General features: G+C 47.8%; 1 protein-coding gene across 23 annotated transcripts in view; it reads right to left on the bottom strand.

Annotated features, from left to right (window-relative positions):
* Positions 1 to 19,332, bottom strand: part of Cit (citron) — a 163,730-nt gene that overhangs the window by 114,128 nt on the left and 30,270 nt on the right. For 22 of the 23 annotated variants that reach the window (XM_006530131.2, XM_030254099.1, XM_006530146.3 and 19 more), the window contains 3 exons: positions 18,847 to 18,937; positions 9,757 to 9,960; positions 8,019 to 8,172 (listed from right to left, as the gene is read on the bottom strand). In XM_006530131.2, coding sequence (XP_006530194.1) covers positions 8,019 to 8,172; positions 9,757 to 9,960; positions 18,847 to 18,937 — 449 coding nt within the window. Of the gene's footprint in view, positions 1 to 8,018; positions 8,173 to 9,756; positions 9,961 to 18,846; positions 18,938 to 19,332 lie in introns of those variants that run through there. The other variant, XM_006530148.4, reaches the window with a different exon arrangement.

The following is a 19,332-nucleotide window of genomic DNA, read 5'->3' as shown; positions in this document are numbered from 1 at the left end:
AAATCTCTGGCCAAATCATCTCCGTGCCTGCTTGTTTATGAAAGAGCTTTCAGCAAGTGAGAGCTGAATGGGGGGTGGGGGTGTCCAATTTCTGGGTTTCCTAACAAACCTATTCTCATGGCCCATCTTCTCCATGGAAAAGCATCTTCTTATCTCATTTGGAACTGACTGATCCAGTTGAAATCTGGGCCTAGACCACTGGCTTGGGCTGAAGGGTACAGAAAAAAAAAAAGCAGCCCCACGGAGAGGCACACATCGGAGGGACACAGTCCATCACATCACAAGGGGCCTTAGGTATGGGAAAAACAGTAAGGAGATTCCCTACGAGTCAGTGTCTAGAAAACCAAGTCTTTCGAGAACAAGTCCTTCCAGCCCTCCACCGTTCCTGAAGCGTGTCTCCCTTAATGCTCCCCGTGACTCTCCTCGCTAAGCCCACCAGGAAACCTAGATTCCCAGACCACCCTTCCATAGGCCACAGACTAAGATTCCCTTGTTTGGACTCTGAACCAGTACTTTATTTCCTGAGCCTGAAATACCCTTCACCCAGATCACAACGCTCCTGCATCTTAACACTGCAGTCTTCTCTAGAGCAAGTTGTCTCCATTTATAATGCAGAATATATACTTTTAATATCGCTGGATGTGGCCTCCAAACTCTTGCTAAGGAGAAAAGGCCCATAATCCTAATTCATAAGCAGTTAGCTCCTTTTAGCCTATTTCTCCTCTTCATCACTTACTGTGTAAAAACAGAACAGCCCCCAGGAGACGCATAAATATCCCCTGCATACTCCCTAAGAGGCTACCAAGTCCTGCCTGGATCTCTCTGTCATTCCATTGCCACGTTCCGGCCAGTTAAGTTCCTGCATGCTCTATAGCAACCCACCCTCCCCTCCACCTCCTGCTCCCAGCTGCTGATACCCAGGGGGCTGCAGTTTTTCTTCCTTGCTTCCTCTCGTTCCTATGCAGACCAGGAGGAGACTGGCAGAGAGACACATTTCAGGGTCAGCCGAGCCATAAAGAGAGGCTCACCTGCATCCTCTTCACAGTAGCTGACAAAACGAGGCATTTCCAGAGGCCTGGCCAGGCAATGGGAGCTCTGAACCTGGCAGCTTTAAAAGAGGCTAAGAGGGAGCGAGTGATCACCACACAACGCGCCGTGTTGCAGGCGAAACGCTCAAGTACAGAAACGGAAGGCAGGTGTTGCCGCTATAAGGGAGTCTTGTTTGGGAGAGAGACAAATGCTGTCCACAAGAAATAACCATTGGAGACGGGGGTCTTACGAAGCCTTGGCTTCATTCTTTTCAATCATCTGCAGAAATATCCTGCCAGTTTGAACACCTAAGTTATTAAGAAGCAGAACAAGGACATGGTCTGAAGGACAGGAGGTGATGGTATTTTATATTACCATAGAATAGTCCAGAAAGTTAAACAGGAAACTATGTGCAGATCCCTGGCACATAGCAGGGGCTTAGCATTCCAATCTAATACTTGCCTAAGAGGTATTAATGAAGGACGCTTACCCCATCCTTCACTGACAGGGAGAGACAACAGTGAAGTGGGAACAGAGAGAAAGAAGCAAATTCCCTTTGGCTATCAAATGAAGAAGAGGTTATAGCATCATCTTGAAGGATGCACCATCTATCTGAGGGAAAAGCTTTACGTGCCTCAGGGGTACGGCATAAAAATCCAAAAATTCTGGGCTGGTGAGCAGGCTTAGCAGGTGAAGGTGCTTGCTGCCAAATTGATGACATGAGTTCAATTCCCAGGACCCACGTGGTGAAAGGAGGCCACTGACTCTCACAAGTTGTCCACGGACCTCCATTCTCATACCACCAAGGCTCATGTGTACACCCCCCAAAACCACACACATATGCTTGCACACATATTCTCACATACACACACATGCTCTCTCTCTCTCTCTCTCTCTCACACACACACACACAAATATGCTCACACACATAAACACATATGCTCACACACACACACACACATGCTTACACACATACATATGCTCACACCCATATTCACACATGCTCGCACATATACTCACATACACCGATACACATAAACACATATGCTCTCTCTCTCTCACACACACACACACACGCACACTCTTATAAATAAGCAAATGACAAATTTTAAAATTAAGTCAACGATTCTTAGCAGTTACATGCACCCATGGGAGTCCTTAGCCAAAAAAGTCCTCCTCCTCCCATTCAGAGCCTAAAAGTCAAAATGAGGAAGACCCTCAAAGATGAGCAAGAAGAGATGCCTGGCACATCTGGTTTTCTCCTCCCCTGTAGCTTTGTAAACCCTAATATGCACAGGGCTCACCGAGGGATCTTATTAAAACACAGTTTCCAACTTAGGACCGAGCCTCTGCATCTCTAACAAGCTCCCAGGTGACGACAGTGCTATTGGTCCATGGAATCCGAGTAGAAATCCACAGTCCGGGTAGGAACGTCCTACTGACCCCAGCAACAGTTCCAGGGCTCGTTAGCAGTAGCGGTCTTGGGGAATTAACATTACTGGAATGTTGTTCTTCCTCATGAAGTTCTCCACGGGCTACAACTGAATCCCTTGAGTCTCCCCCTCAAGAGACCAAGAGCAACCTCTGGAGACATTTTTTGAGTCTCGCAACTACAGAAGGGGGATGCTAACTGGCATTGTGGGTAGAAGCCAGGGATGCTGAGAGGAACACTGCAGGTCACCCAGCAGCCCTACAACTAAGAATCGTCTGTCCTCACACGTGAGCAGTGCCAAAGTTGGGAGACCCTGCTCTAAATAAGCAGGACAGTCTGTGCCACGCCCTTGGGGCTGCGGATCCAAACTTTTAAGGCACAACATCAGTCCCATGTCCTTTCCCAGCTTAGTTCTGAGACTCGAAGGATCACAAGGGCAGGTGCTCCTAGTGGAGAAGGGTTTCCAGGTCCGGAGTCTACGGTCTGTGTTTTGGGTAAGGTCAGGCATGTGTTACTCAGTAACCCAGTGAGGGAACCTACAAAGCAGGGAACTTTAAGTCTAACAATCCATGGGACTCAAAACCACACTGGTTCTCCATATGAGCTTGAGCAAGTTACAGTATTATCCACATCTGTAAGATGGATCTAACACCCAAAGGTTTTGAAGCAATACCATGTGACATATTACAATGTCTTATAGTGAGATAAAATAAATGCACCCCACACTGCTTAAGGTCTGCGATTTTAAAAAGAAGGTTTACAGTTGTGTGAGCAGATTTTCACAGTCCAGCTCCTACCTGCCTGAGGCCAGGGAGAGCAGGGAAAGTGACATCTATTTGGAAAACTGGCTCAATGTACAGTCAGCATGGGCTCGCCACTGAGTCACTGTGGCTGGATCAAAAGAAACTGTACTCTCTGCTAACAAATGCTACCGGACCTGGAAAACCGCAAGAATCTGGCAAGGACTGCTTCATGTTGAGAACAGGGAGAGGATCATGTCAGGAGTGAAAGCGCCCCTCCACCCCCCACCCACGACGACGCTCAAGGAGAGACTTCACGGGCACGCCTTTGTCATCCTTGAGCGGTGGAGGCCTTGGGGGAAAGGTGCCTGTGTGCCAGTTCCATTGAGGGGAAACAAGTTAAAAGATGTGCTCTGGGGAAGTCCCAGACAGGAGAACCTTCCCACTGACGGGAGCAGACAGCGGCCAGGAAACCCCCTAGGTAGGAAGGTGGAGAGCCCCGACTGGCTCCCAGGACCCTAGAGAAATCGAGCCAGGTTAAGAAGAATCTGAAACACTGGCGCAGCATTGCATAGCCCTGAGCAGCTGCTGGGTTAAAAAGTCCTTGCTGAGACCTGGAGCTCTGACCTGAGATAGTGTCACAAGCCAGAGCCAGAGGACACACCATCGTCACTTGGAGCCAGAGGACACACCACCGTCACATGGAGCCAGAGGACACACCACCGTCACATGAAGCCTGAGGACACACCATCATCACATGGAGCCAGAGGACACACCATCGTCACATGAAGCCAGAGGACACACCACCGTCACATGAAGCCAGAGGACACACCACCGTCACATGAAGCCAGAGGACACACCACCGTCACATGAAGCCTGAGGACACACCATCGTCACATGAAGCCAGAGGACACACCATCGTCACATGAAGCCAGAGGACACACCATCGTCACGTGAAGCGGGGAACCATCTGAGCCATGCATGGCTGCCTGCACACACCTGTGCAACAGTAACTCCTCAGAGTCACTGCCTTAGCAGAAGAATAAGAAACACTTGAACTGGTCAGATGCCTGGGCCATGGGCTATTGCACCTAGGAGGGCAAGGATGCTCTGCCTGCCCCTGAGGGGAAGCAGAAGTGAGTCTTCCTTCCCCTGCTACCACCCCACCACCCCATTCACCCCCCACCCCATGGTGTCAATCAACCTGCCTGGACTCTTCTTAAACTGCACGTCTGCATCCCGCCAGGACCACCTCTTGAGATAATGCATTTTCGACGATTATTACCTGCTGTGTTAAGCGCTTCCTTTCATTGGTTACAACAAGAAAAAGAAGAATTAGAGGTGAGAAGGCAAAGAGGCTAATGCTGCTTTCATCAAGGAACAATATCTTGTTGTGGGAACTGGAAGTGTTCAGCGGGCTGGGAATCACAAGGCATTGACGCCACTGACCGTAAACTTGGGAAGGCTGATGGCCGTGAGGTCTCTGGGCTGATGAGAGTTGTTCCGTGTGTGTTTGTGAGGGACAGAGCTGGACAAAGGCATAATTCATGTTAGAAAACAGCTCAGATCTCGCGTACGGCGCTGTGTTCTGATTCACAAGGCCCTGAGCTGATTGCAGACACACAAAGAGAAAGGAGAAACACCTGCTAGCAGGCAGCGGATGAAGGCCATACCATCTCTGTATGGGCGGGGCTCACCGGGCACCTACCAAGCCTCAGAGAGAGCTACCCTAAACTGGAATGAGCACCTCAAAACAAACACCATGTGATCTGCTCTGCGACAGGAGAGGGACCCGCGTGGTAAAAGCTGGTTTGAGTAGAATATTAGAAGACAATTTTAGTCTGAGTTTTTGACAAGGGAGCCGCTGTTCTGTCAGAGCCATCCACAGAGGAAGCAAGAGCTCCACAGGTACCGCGTCAGCTCTAAGGTCCAGAGGTACTGTGTCGGTTCTGCAACTTTTCTAGAAGTCTGATAGTACCAAATACACGGTTAACTGAAATTAAGAGAATTTCTGTAAGCAAACCTGTTTTGTAAATCTTTGGAACCACTTAACTACACCAGGAGCTGGCAGTCAATAAAAGCCTCGAGATCTTTCTGGATTTGGGTTTGTGTGCGTGGGTGCATGCGTGTGTGCGCACGCGTGTGTGCTTGCGTGCTGGGAACCAAACTCTGGTCCTCTGGAAGAGCAGCAGGCGCTCTTAATTAGTGAGCCACCTCGGCAGCCCTTTCTCCACCTTCTGAAAGACCTCTGCTGTCTAATCATCTGTGGCCTCCGAAGGCCACTGCACTCATAAGTGCACACATAAGTAAAATAAAATCTTTCTTTCAAAGCACTGGAGGGACACTGTGTCTATGCTGAGCACCTTCCCTATGCTGCTGCTTCTGGTCCCCGAGTCCCTAAATGAAACATCACAATGACTATTCGGGACGTTTCCATATCAGGTGTTGAGGCAGGTCTCTCAGACTCGACTGAAAGCAGACAGGATGATGCTTGCCCGGTACATGCAACTGATGTGTCATTTTATACTCGGACAAACTTGGGCAGCCTTGGACTTAGGGATCCAAAGAGGAGGGGCATTGTCCCTTGTCCCTGGGACCAACGCCCCCTCCCTATCAGGGAGGGTAAACTCTCCTGGCTAAACCAACATGAAGTCCTACCAAAACACAAAATAAAGTTACTCAGATAATTAACCACCATTCACCGACTCACCTAAGTGGAAGTGTGTTGTTAGGGATAATTAGCAAGCTCATGCATAAAAACATTAATTGCTTGTTCAAGAAGATGAGATAAAAAAGGCAAGACAAGGAAAGATTAAGGACTTGAATAACATCTAAAGGATAGTCTATCAAATCTTTCCACGAGCAAATGAAAATATATTACTGATTAGAAAGTCTCATCTCGGGAAACTGGGAGGGAATTGTCTGAATCTTAGAAAAAAAAAAAATGAACCAGCGTGTCTACCCAATGCTATGGCTTAGGGCTTAAACGTCTCTTTTCAAAGGTTTGAAAGCTTGGTCACCATACTATGGCACTCCTGGGAGGTAGTGGCACCTTCGTTAAGCCGGGCCTGCTGGGTGGGTGAGGTCACTGCAGGACCCCAAAGGGGATATTGAGGTACAATTCCTCCCCTCTTTGGGATTCTCACCCACCACAAGGTAGATGAGCCTCACACTGCATGCTCCCACCGTGGAGCACTAAGCCACCACGGGCCCAGGGCATCAAAGCACAGAGGCCATGGGCTGGAACCTCTGAAAATCCTTAGCCTTAATTAACTCTCTCTCACTTCAGGTTGATTTTCCTTGAATATTTTACCGCAGTGACAGAAGGCTAGCACACAGAAGAAAAGCTGTCAGAAAGGCTCTATAGAAATACAGTCTGCTGAAATACCTCAGCAGGTGGTTAGAGAAAAATCAAAACGGCCTCTGGCTCAAAATACTAGATCCCAACAGTGGTATTGTTGTCAACCAGACAAAACCTAGACTAAGAAATGGGACACCTGTGGGAGGCTACCTTGTTGACGTTAACTCAAGTGGTTAAGAGCCGCCCACTGTGGGCGGCACCATTCCCTAGGTGGGAGCCTGGACTGTTGGAGCTGAGAGAGGAGCAGAGCTGAGCTGAGCTGAGCTGAGCTGAGCTGAGCTGAGCTGAGCTGAGCTGAGCAGCAACCACCAGTGCCTGTGGATATGAACTGCCAGCTGTTTCAAGCTCTCACCACTCTGACTTTGCCACAAAGCTGGTCTATAACTTTGAATTGTGAGCTGAGTAGACCCTTTCTCCTTGCGTACTTTACTGGAGTAACAGGAAAAAGTCAAGATGCTAGCCATTCTTACACCTCAGCTGATGGCATAAGAGGTTACAGAGTCCCTCATCCTAAATACATGTCTAAGCACAGAGGTAATTTTATATATTTAATGCAAACACTCATGAGGGTATACTCAGGAGGGAATTTTCCACCTGGGATATCATCTTGATGCTCAAAACTTTCAGATATTGGAGTATTTTCTTTCTTTCTTTCTTTTTTTGATTGGGAACTTTCAACCTGTAATCACAGCTCCAATTAGAAGCTCAGACTTGCCACCTAAAAAAAACAGCTTCCACTTGCCCTGTCTCCCAGCAGCACCAAAAATAAAATAAACACGATATGCAACAGGACAGCCAACACCTTGCTCTGTGCTGATCACTGGGCTAGGTCACGGGGTCACCTTCAATCAACAACAAAGTAAATAGAAAAAGACTTCCGAACAAAAATCACTGATTCATAAGGATAAATAAACGAGCGCGCTTCTTGGTGCTGTTGATGGCAAATCAGATTCTTGCTCTTAATGACTTGATTTCAGTTTACACTGATTATACAGCGAGGTGTGACTGAGTCCCTGAATGTATGCGGGTTCAGATTCCACATGCTTCTGAGCAAAGAGAAGCACGGCTGGAGGAAGTGTATCAACACAGGTGTTCCTAGTCTCATCCCAGGCTCGGGCCCCAGGCAGAGCCCCAGCTGCCAACCTCTGCCTCTTCACACATACCCCGCCCCCCAAGCACACTCCCCTTAGGAAGATGAAATAGCCAGGCTGTGTTTCCTCTTGGAAGGACCTGACAGGCCCAGGAACAACCCTTGAACTCTGCCACTTGCACCTCTAACTCTTAGAAGTGTGCTAGTGGCCATGGAGAGATGGGGTTTAGTAACCGACCCACTTCTGCGAAGATGGCTATAGTCATCGAAGATGGCTGTATCATTAGCTCTCTCTGTGGCTGTAAATAATTGAAGGCCCTCTTTCGTTCTCAATCCCAAACCCCGGCTGAAGGAGCGCGTACTCACAGTTACGGATGTTGTTCCAGTCCGTTCTGGCAAAGAAAGGGTGGCAGCAGAGACCCTCGAACTTCAGTCTCTCTTTCTGGACACACAGCAGACTCTGAAGCAGATCAAGGAGCTCACTGCTAACTTTGGGGTCATCTGGGAACTTCAAAAACCGCTATTCAAAAAAAGGGAAAAAAAAAGATTTCCTTAGCCGTGATTCGGTTCATGTCCTGAAGTGAGGAGGAGAAATCTCTCGTACATGCAGGTTCTTTTCATTCTTTTTTTTTTTTTAAATAAAGTTTTGTGCGCTCAAAACTTTAGACCAAAGGCATGTTCCAGCCTGTTCACATCAATGGGCCCAGTCCTTTTGTTGGGGTTCAGCGTCCTTTGTGACTTGACCTGTGCATGCTCCCCATCTCTCTCTCTCTCTCTGTTGTCCGACAGCAATGAGCTATTTCCAGCTCCCTGGTCGCCTCACGCTGTTCTCTCGGAGGCCTAGACCCAGCTCCACCCCACAGCTCTTGATGGCTGCTTCCCCACCGGCCATTCTCTTCTGCAATGCTCCCACTGCACTCCTCGCTTCTTTGCGTTTGGTTTTTTTTCCTTTGGAACAGGGTGTCATAGCGCAGGCTGGCCTCAAACTCAAAATGTAGCCAGAGGGAGGGACCTTGAACTACCGATCCAACTGCCGCCAACCACCCACTTGTGTTCCGATTCTCTACGGACCATAATGTGGTTTCTGAGGCGCGGTGAGGAGGGAAGGTGGAGATGGCTTTCTGCTCACAGCTGATGACCCGGTCCCCAGCGGTGCCCAGTGCGGCTCCTCTGAGCCTGGGTAACTGACTGAGCAGACTGAAGTGGAGGCTGGAAAGTAGCTCCAAGGGTTGGTTATCTAGAGAGCAATTGTAACTCAAGAGAAGCCTCGCTAACAGTGTTTGTACATTAAAAAAAAAAAAAAAAAAAATCCAAACCCCACATCAGTCATTCCAAGGAAATGAAAATTGGGTGCTACAGACTCTGAGGGAATGAGGCCTCTTTACGCCTTTAAACTAAATCAGGTTCATCACAGCCTTTAGAAACGGGCTTCATGGAGCGCGAGTGTACGCATTAGAGGGTGGTTTCACTTCTACTCCAGAAGTACTTGTGTGTATACACAGACATATGTGACTACGAGCCTAACTCTTCTGCTCACTTCGTCCCCACTTCAGATTCAGACAGCCTGTGCCGCTTCAAGCCGTCCCTCCATCTCTCTGGTTCAGTTTCCTCACCAGCATGTGATGTGGTAATATTTAGCTCCCGGGGCTGTTTGAAAAAGAAGAGAGCTAAGGAGCCATTTGGTCGACCCCAAGATTCACGCTCATGCACATATGACAACCGTGAACTCAAGATGCATTTCGAGGGGCGGGAGAGATGGCTCAGTGGGTAAGAGCACTGACTGCTCTTCCAAAGGTCCTGAGTTCAAATCCTAGCAACCACATGGTGGTTCACAACTATCTGTAATGAGATCTGACGCCCTTCTCTGTTCTCTGGTCTGTCTGAAGACAGCTACAGTGTACTTACATATAACAATAAATAAATCTTTTTAAAAAATGCATTTTGAAAGCAATAAAAAGATGGAGCTAAGATGGCAGCCTTTTTTCCTCGCTGGTACGACCTAACACACTGAGGCACCCTCCCAGTGACTGGCCCTCGAGAGAAAGAAAGCTCAAAGCTGCTCTGCTTTGCACGTCAGCTTTGTACAAATTCTAATGACCCTTACCTGGAAGTTCATGATGTTGTTGAAGGTCCGGGCGGAGGTTCCCTCTGTGAATGGGGTCTTCCCATAAACCATCTCATAAGCAACAACTCCGACAGACCACCAGTCACAGTCCAAGCCGTATGTGCCCCTTCGGTCCTCGTTCATCACGGTCAACACTTCCGGAGCCATGTAATCCGGGGTCCCAATGGGGAGTTTGGCATCCACCTGGAAAGCCAGAAATTAAAATGGACACAGCACAATCTTGATTCCCCTCCAGGGGGTGCAGACACCAGGTGATTGGCCACTGATTACTGCCCACCCAGGCATTTAAACCTCGTGTCAAATGGCACGCTGTCAAGAAATACCAATGCTTTACCAACAATGGGGGTCGGGAGGCAAGCAAAACACAACCCAAAGGCAAGCAAGGCTTGTTGATAACGGTTTCATTACACAACTGTTTTAAGGTGGATTTCCTGGTACAAGCTACTGATATGCCAGAAACTTCTTGGCAGTACTGAGGGACTGAACGAAGGGCGTTGTGCAAGATAAGTAAATGTCCCTTCCACGCCCGAGCTACATTCCCAACTCAACAGAACTTCTTCTATTAAAAAATAAAAGCCCTAGGGAATCAGGAGGTTTGGTGGGGGTGGACGTGGAGGTGTGATGACATCTTCTTGGAGATGGGGGGGGGGGGGGAAGAAGTATGGGATGAGGATCAGGCAGAAGGCAGACCAGGAGGGGGATAAAGACAAGACTGTAAAATAAGATTAAAGAATAAGAGTGCATATATATGTGTGTGTGTACATATACATATTCATATGGCATATATATATATATATATATATATATATATATACACACACACACATATATATATGGCAAAATGGGGCTGGGGAGATGACTGTTGGAAAAGTGCTTCTGGTGTGAGTGTAGAGACCTCATTTGGAATCCCCAAAACCCACATAAGAAACTGAATGTGGGGGTGCACTGGGGAGGCTCATATGAGGGAACCCAGGGGCTTGCTGGTAGCCAAGCTAGCAAAACTGGTGAACCGGGGATTCGATGATGAAGAGACTCTGTGTTGGCCTCTGGCCTCTATACCCATGCACATACATATGTGCACACACTCACATATGCCCTACATTGAGAGAGAGAGAGAGAGAGAGAGAGAGAGAGAGAGAGAGAGAACTACATGAGAACGAAGCCTGAACATGGATCTATGCTATAAGACCAATAATCTATTAATGAGAAACTGGAGGCTGGCTGGCAACACAAAACAGCACTAAGTCAGACATTTCAAGTGTGGGGGGAGGCGAATGGATCCAGGCCTTGGGATCTGGTTCCACCTTCAGCACACCTGCAGGGCAGTGTGAAGGGTAAGTCCCAGCCAGGCTGCATGTTAATGAGATGGCCTTCCTCATTCCCAATTACTGCTCCAAAGGTCCCCTCACTGTTTGGAAACCAGGTCCCTCCAAGCCACCAGCACCGGAGCACTACCCTTGGCAAAGACAGGACAGGACACTGTGGGAAGCCTTTCGATAGAGCCAAGCATATTCCACAATAGGGACCATCCAGTCTCCTAAGAATTTCTGTTTTACTGTTTAATGCCTTTGTTTCTTGAAATAATACTGATCAAAGAATTAGCCTCCCTGACCCTCACTGGGGGATTCGGCAAGTAGGCAACCCCTCTGATCTTCAAAACGGCTTTTCAAGTTTGACTGAACAGGAAATGGGAAGGTCTGAGGATACCTGTCTATCCACCAGTCTCTCTTCCCGCCCACCTGAGCGAAGACGGCTGGTTTCAGGTATAGAGTGTTGACCGCTGCCCTGGGAACCGAGCATTTGTGGCCTTGCCTTAGGTCAGCAGTTAGGAGGTGTAGGAAAACTCATTACTAAAGGACAGAAAGTACCTCCAACAGAAGCCAAAGGTCCGGGGACTATGGCCAAAGTCCCTTAAGACTGGACTTTACATCAAGAAAACAGACCTGGGGCTGGAGAGATGGCTCAGCCTTTAAGAGCAAGGACTGCTCCTCCAGAGGTCCTGAGTTCAATTCCCAGAAACCACAGGGTGGTTCACAACCATCTGTAATGGGATCTGATGCCCTCTTCTGGTGTGTCTGAAGACAGCTACGGTGTACTCATAGACATAAAATAAATACATCTTTAAATAAATACATCTTTAAAAAAAACAGACTTAAGCCAGGCATGGTGACATATGAGTTCTGCTCTAGGCCAACCAGGGTTCGCATAGCAAGGGAGAGAAGGAGGAGTGTGATGACGAATTTGCTTTGCTTGGATTTCAGAGTTTTGAGAGGAAGGGGAAGTTTTGGGGGCTGGCACTACAAAGCCCCCTTCCCCAGTGAGATGAAGTCCCTTCTGCTACGCCTTCAAGCACGGCCATTCTCCTCCTACCCGAGGGATGAGCTGAGCTCTCACTCCCTCACTTGTATATGGAGGTGTGTACACTTGTGTATATGTGTACAGATATGAACATATTAAACATTGCTGTGATTATCCCATTCCTTTTTCATACGGATATATAATAGGAATATCAGAATATTCTTATAGTTTTCATAATCTTTCCCTCATGTATTTACAGACACACAGGACACACATGTACGTATTAATACTGGAATGATAAAATAATTCCTGCAAATCTCCCATTTCCTGACCTCCCCGGTCCCTACTTCCTGCCCCGGGTCCCCTATGCCCTTCCCCGACCCCGTTCCTCAGGCGCAGCACAGGAAATAGTGAAGCTGGCCTTTGCTGACACTGATCTCTGACAACAGACTTTCACTACAAGGACGCACTGGAGAATACTCCAAAGTCATGTTGTATAGGAAACAGGCAGGCCTGTGCCAGAGGCAACGGTGAAGATGCACAGGGAAACACTGAGTCTAGACAGAAGCACAATGTGACTTAACCTTGACCCCCCAAAGGAGCTGGCCCTGGGGACGGCCCTGATGTCAGCAGCCTGAACATAACTAAATCAACCTCTAAGTGGCTCGAGAGAGAGCTCTCGGACCGTGTCATTGTTCGATGAACATCACCTGCATGGGTTAGGGTCTATTTTACTGCCACCTGGGATGTTCTAAGATATTCTGTCCTCTTTGCCGCCAGCTGGTGGGGCACGGTCACTTGTTCAAGCCCAGTGGGAGCTGACCTTGGCCAGGTGACCCAATCAAAGGGTGTAAACTGTCAACCCCTCATTTATAACTAATGACCAAAAAAGTCAGATAAGCACACAACTCCTCTTATCTAAGAATAGAAATGTACAGACACATGCACATATCCTAATTATTTATGACTAATAATTATCTAAATCCCATTAGCAATTTGTGCTAGAAAGCTATGAAAGCAAAAGTTCCTGCTAGTGCACTCTCTGTGCAACTTTAACCACGGTGTGCTAGCGGTTGACAAAGGCTTTATTGATTACCGAGTCCCATTAGCCACTGATCCCACAGAGGGTCCAGTTTGACTTCCAGCACCCACAGCAGGAGGCTCACCACCACCTGTAACCTAGCTTGGGGGATAGGGGAATCAGATGGCCCTCCTCCTGGACTCTGTGGGGACTGCAGTGGCATATGCACACCGTCACACACATACACATAAATTTTAAATAAATCTTTAAAATAAAATATAGGAGGAAACTATTCTCTTTCGCTCAAGCCATTACCTTAAAGGGTTGAGATGTGAAATTACATAAACAATCTTTCCTTGTAGGACTCATGGTTGCGTGCATGCGTGTGCACACACACACATACATGTGCACATGCACACACACACATGCATACACACCTGCAGAAGTAGGAGTTAATTTTCATTTCTCTAATTTCTAGCTGTGGGGCCAGGAAAACCTACACCCCCAGAGTGTGGGCCTGAGAGAGGGGGGTGGAGGGAAGGGGGAGGGCAGAGCCACAGGAGTGATTTCTATATGTCTATGTTACATGCAGGCCTCTGTCTATAAATACACAAGACAGGGAATAGGAAAACAACAGGAATGAAGAAGTCTTTGCTCCTACTTAAGTGTGAAAAGAGTTTTTGCCTCTGGGTTTCCAGCTTCTGGAGAACTGACTACTACACACTCATCTAGTTTATTTACATTACAAACTCTTTACATCTAGTTTCCTGAGAGCCAGAAGAGACAGGTTAACTGTCCGCCCTTCTCTGAGACTCCAGTAAGGGAAGTGGGCCTAAGAGGGCCCGGAGGTCGCCCGGCCCATGGTAGTGTTGACTAAGGTAAAGTATACTACCGCTGCCTTCTGAATGAGAAACTTGAAATAAAGACAACAGGAGGTGGAAAAACTCACTCGACTCACAAATTATGAGTAAGACTCACAAATACCCACAGAACAAGAGGACATCTGGAAATGAACAGAGATTTGCAGACTGGTGGCATGCAGGAAGTTCAGCACATGTGACCTGGGGAGCACGCGTGTGCATGTGTGAAGAGAGGTCACAGGACAAGGTGGGTGTCCTCCTCACTCTCCATCTTAATGTCTTACACATACACACACACACACTCATGCATGCATGCACGTACGCACGCGCGTGCGGCCCGCCGCCAAGCATGTGGCTGGAGGTCATAAGATAACTTGCAGACACCAGTACTCCCCTTCCTGCAAGTGGGTCCTAGGTGAAGAACTAAGTTGTCAGAGGTGGCAGCAAACACCTTGAACCTGCTGAGCCATCTTGCCAGCCCTCTATGCTTCTGCTAGCTGACTGACCAACTCGGAGAGGTGCCTGCCCAGTGCTCCCCAGCTCTGGATTCCACTATGCACCATCACGCCTGACCTTTCACTTGGGACTGAACTCAGGTCCTCCGGCTCACAAGACAGCCCTTAACAAAAGAGTCATCTCCCCAGCTCAGACTGTATTTATAGTATAGTCATAAATACAAAAAAAAAACAAGCAGAACCTATGTTAGGCCTATAAACTACTTATCCAATATGAACATGTTCATTTCCCCGCCCATTATTAATCAGAGACAAAGCAATAGAATTTCTCATCGATAAATCCACACGATCTTGATTCTAAACTGCCGCTCATCTACAATAAAACCTTTCTTTACATTTAGAATACTGCTAAAGGGGCTGGGAGATGGCTCAGCGGGTAAAGCATTTGCAGTGTAAGCCAGAAGACCTGAGCTCTAGGGCCAGCAACCATGCAGCACAGCAGGACTGGCATTCCAGCACGCCTAACAGGAGACGCAGGTGGACACAGAGGAATCCCCAAGAACCCACGGGCCAGCCAGCCTGGTATATACAGAAGCAAAGAACAAGGAGATCCCAAATCAGACAAGGTACAACTCGGGAGGTGCCACACGTGCACACACACCTACATGCTCACACACACATACACGCAGGTATGCACACACATCTACATACACACTCATCCATATATGAATGCACAGTCACACATACACACATACGTGCTCAAACACCTATACACTCACACATGCATGCACACACACTCATCCAAATATGCACACATACCCATACATATGCACATATGTGATCACACAAATACCTATACACTCATACATGCATGCATGAACACACACTCATACATATATGCATGCACACCCACATATATGCACATACAAGCTCACCCATCAAACATCCACACATTCACACACACGTGCACACACTCACATACATACATGCACTGCACACACACTCACGCATACATGCATGTGTGTGCGCATGCATAACACGAGTGCGCGCACACACACAAAATAAAACACTACAAATCCACTAAATTTGTCCTCATCTGCCTTGCACGTTCTGGCCCTGACAGCACAGGGAGGGGAGACGTGTTCTCAAGTCTGTGAACATCTTTACTCCATGACCAACAAACCCGAGTGTCTCCTGCCTGGAGAGCCCAGCGGCCGCAGTTCACACTGAAGAGGCAGTGAAGAGACTGACTCCAGATCCAGTGGGGGGGTTCTTTTTTTTTTTTTTTTTAGACAAGAGTCTAGCCCTTGTCTACACTAGGTAGACGAGGCTACCCTAGAACCTGCTATGTAGACCAGGCTGGCCTCTAACTCAGAGCTATCCTCTGCTTCCCAAGTGCTGGGCTTAAAGCATGAGCCGCCATTCGCAGCCATTCCCACCTCGGGGCCTACTCTTCACCCTCTCGTTCTCTCCTGAGCGGTGGTTGGTAAACCGCCATCTACTTTTTCCTGTGGGCTTTTCTTACTGCAGACACATGGTGCCAACTCTAGAATTATTTCGTTTTCAGAAGCTTCTCAATCTATGGTCGACATTTCCAACCCAGGGTGGGTTTTCCTGCCTCCACCCCGGGGTACAGCGGGAGAGCTGAAGACACCTGGGTTTGTCCTAAGGGAGGATAATGGGAGGAGAGATCAGCGACATCCAGTCACACACAGTCCAGGTCCCACAACAAGGACGGATCCAGACCCAGAGGGCAATGGCGAGGGATTTACTGTTGGGGTATAAACCTGTCCTGTAATTTTTTTTTTTCCTGAGCACATCAGTTTATTAATATCGCTAATACAGTTTGTGAGTCTCTGAACCCTAGGAAGGGTCCATGCTATTGAATCTGTTCCCTTGTGCATTTCTCCACTAAAGTCCGTGTCTGCGCTTTCTCATCTATTTCTGAATTGTACGTTAATTAGGGTGGGAAGCGGGGAGAGGAGTCATGGGTGGGTCTCAGGGCCTCACCCACAGAAAGTACATCCTCAGCCGGGCAGTGGTGGCGCACGCCTTTAATCCCAGCACTGGGGAGGCAGAGGCAGGCAGATTTCTCAGTTCGAGGCCAGCCTGATCTACAGAGTGAGTTCCAGGACAGCCAGGGCTACACAGAGAAACCCTGTCTCGAGAAACCAAAAGAAAAAGAAAAGAAAGTGTATCCCCTACCACAGAGCTATACCCTCAACATCCTTTCAAAAAAATATATAGTACACATAGATTTATAAGTTTATGAAATATTTCCCTGTGGTTTTTATTTCCAAACATCCTTAATGCTACTTATTTTGGAATTTAAAACATAAAATGATTTGATTCTACAATTTTTTAAATTTTTTTCTGTATTTTATCTATTCATTTAGTCTCTCTTTCTCTCTCTCTCTCTCTCTCTGTGTGTGTGTGTGTGTGTGTGTGTGTGTGTGAAGGTACCACCATGCACACATGGGGTCCGAGGACAGTATGTGGAGGTGAGTTGAGTTTTCTTCCTTCTACCATGCGGGCCGGAGATGGAACTGGGCTGGTCAGGATTGACAGCGGGAGCCTTAACGCTATGACTCGTCTCACCAGCCCCCGATGACATCATTCTTAATATGAATACATAAATAAGAGGAAGATAACCTGGGAGGCTGGAAGGACAGCTCAACTGTGAACATTTCCTGCTGCTCGAGGGGACCCAGCTTTGAGCCCCAGCACTTGGGGGGCCAGGCAGCTTCACCACACCCTGCAACTTCAGCTTCAGGGGCATCTGTCTGATGCCCTCTTCTGGCTGTCTCAGGCATGTGCGCCTGTGGCACATATCTCTCTCTCTCTCTCTCTCTCTCTCTCTCTCTCTCTCTCTCTCTCTGTGCGCGTGTGGCACATATTCTCTCTCTCTCTCTCTCTCTCACACACACACACACACACACACACACAAATAATAAATAAATAAATAAATAAATAAATAAATAAACAAATAAATAAAATAATAAGGCTGGGCAGTGCTAGTACACGCCTTAAATCTCAGAACTCGGGAGGCAGAGGCAGGGGGATTTGTGAGTTCGAGGCCAGCCTGGTCTTCTATAGTTCCAGGACAGTCAGGGCTATACAAAGAAATCCTGTCTCAAAACCCAATAATTAAATTAATAATAAATCTTTTTTTTTAAAGGATAGAACCTTAAAATAAAAAAGAAAGTAATGCTGGATTTGGACTGTGTGTGTGTTGGGGGGGGGGGGGGTCCTCCTGGTTTCCTGCAGCCGAACACTGAGTAAGTTACCTCAGAAAGTTCTCAGAGCGGCAGAACACACAGGCCAGATTCCAAAGTGCACAGAGCTAACACAGCCCTGAGCCTTTTCCTAATATCAACCTAATAATATCCACCATTCCCCAGAGGAGTCGGGGGACGAAAAAGTAATTTTACATATTGTCCTTCAGAGAAAGGACTTAAGTCTCAGACCTGGAGGCGGCCTCTGGTTTTATGCATTTTAAGTAGAACCTACGGCTTCCAGAGAGAGGATTTGCTCCAGTCACTGAGCGGCTCAGACTCAAAGCCGAAGGAAGCGCTTCCCTCAGACCTGTCCTTCCTACGCTGCTAACCCCGAATTCACATTTCAGTAGGAGCCAATTTTATTAGAGGATTCTTAACCCTTTGTCTTTTTGACTTTGTCATCTTCCTTGAAAGCAGCCTCCATCCTGATCTTGGTTGGTCCTCCCCTGGCTCTCTGTTAGCAACATGTGCAACATGACTTAACTTTTTCAAAGGCCCAAGACTTGAAAACGATACTTTTTTTTTTCTTCTCCAGACAGGGTTTCTCTGTGTAGCTGTCCTGTCCCTGGCTGTCCTTGGCTGTCCTAGAACTGACTCTGTAGATCAGGCTGGCCTTGAACTCAGAAATCCACCTGCCTCTGCCTCCTGAGTGCTGGGATTAAAGGCATGTGCCACCAATGCCCAGCGAAAACGATACTTTTGAACATCAGCATCTTGACACCTCAGGATGTTTAATTCCAAGTCTCTAGTGCTAGTGACTAATTTCAATTTTGCTGCATGTGGAGAGCACTTAAGAAAAAGAAGGTCATGTTTCATCAAAATACTTTCAAATAAAGCAAGGCGATGCAACAGAACACGGTCTCTATAAGGTAAGGGAAAATAAAATGGACACTTTCCTTTCTTTTTAAGGAAAAGGTAAGAATACCCAGAGAGTTGGCAGGGTGCTAACAGGTGTTAACATAAGGGCAGCGCCATCTGGGAGACATCCCTGAGCCCCCACCCTCCAGCCCCACCGCCCAGAAGAGTCAAACCCTGGCAGATGAGGCTCCCAAATGCTGCTCACCATGGTGTCCTAACACCTGCCAGATCCAGGAGGACCACAGAACGCTCTTTACCGTACATCACCCCTGAGCCAGCTCATTCCACTTCCTAATCACCTTATTTGAATTCATCTTAGCGGCTGATCCAAAATCCACCAGCTTGATGTGTCCCGTCCGGTCGATGAGGATGTTCTCGGGCTTGATGTCTCTGTGAGAAGGTCACAGCCTTAGATTAGCACTGTGTTTGTGTCAGCCAGCTGCCAGCTACGCAGCCCGGGCCTCACGGCAGCCAGAGGCCTCGGCATGTGTCTTATGCTATGCCAACTCGTCTGGAAAACTAAATTTAACTTCTTAAAAGGGAGGGAGAAAAAGAAAGCAGATGAGATATTATCAGGTGAATTATTTCTACTGGAGGCTCAAGTTTCTACATGGCAAAAAACAAAGACCAAGGGGGCTGGAGAGATGGCTCAGAGGTTAAGAGCACTGACCTCTCGTAAGGTCCTGAGTTCAAATCCCAGCAACCACATGGTGGCTCACAACCGTCCATAATGAAATCTGACACCCTCTTCTGGTGCATCTGAAGACAGCTACAGTGTGCTCACA

The sequence above is a fragment of the Mus musculus genome, chromosome 5 (genome assembly GCF_000001635.26).
Source record: "Mus musculus strain C57BL/6J chromosome 5, GRCm38.p6 C57BL/6J".
NCBI classification, from domain to species: Eukaryota; Metazoa; Chordata; class Mammalia; order Rodentia; family Muridae; genus Mus; species Mus musculus.
The sequence above is the reverse complement of the archived record's forward strand: the minus strand, read 5'-3'. Positions and strand labels throughout refer to the sequence as shown.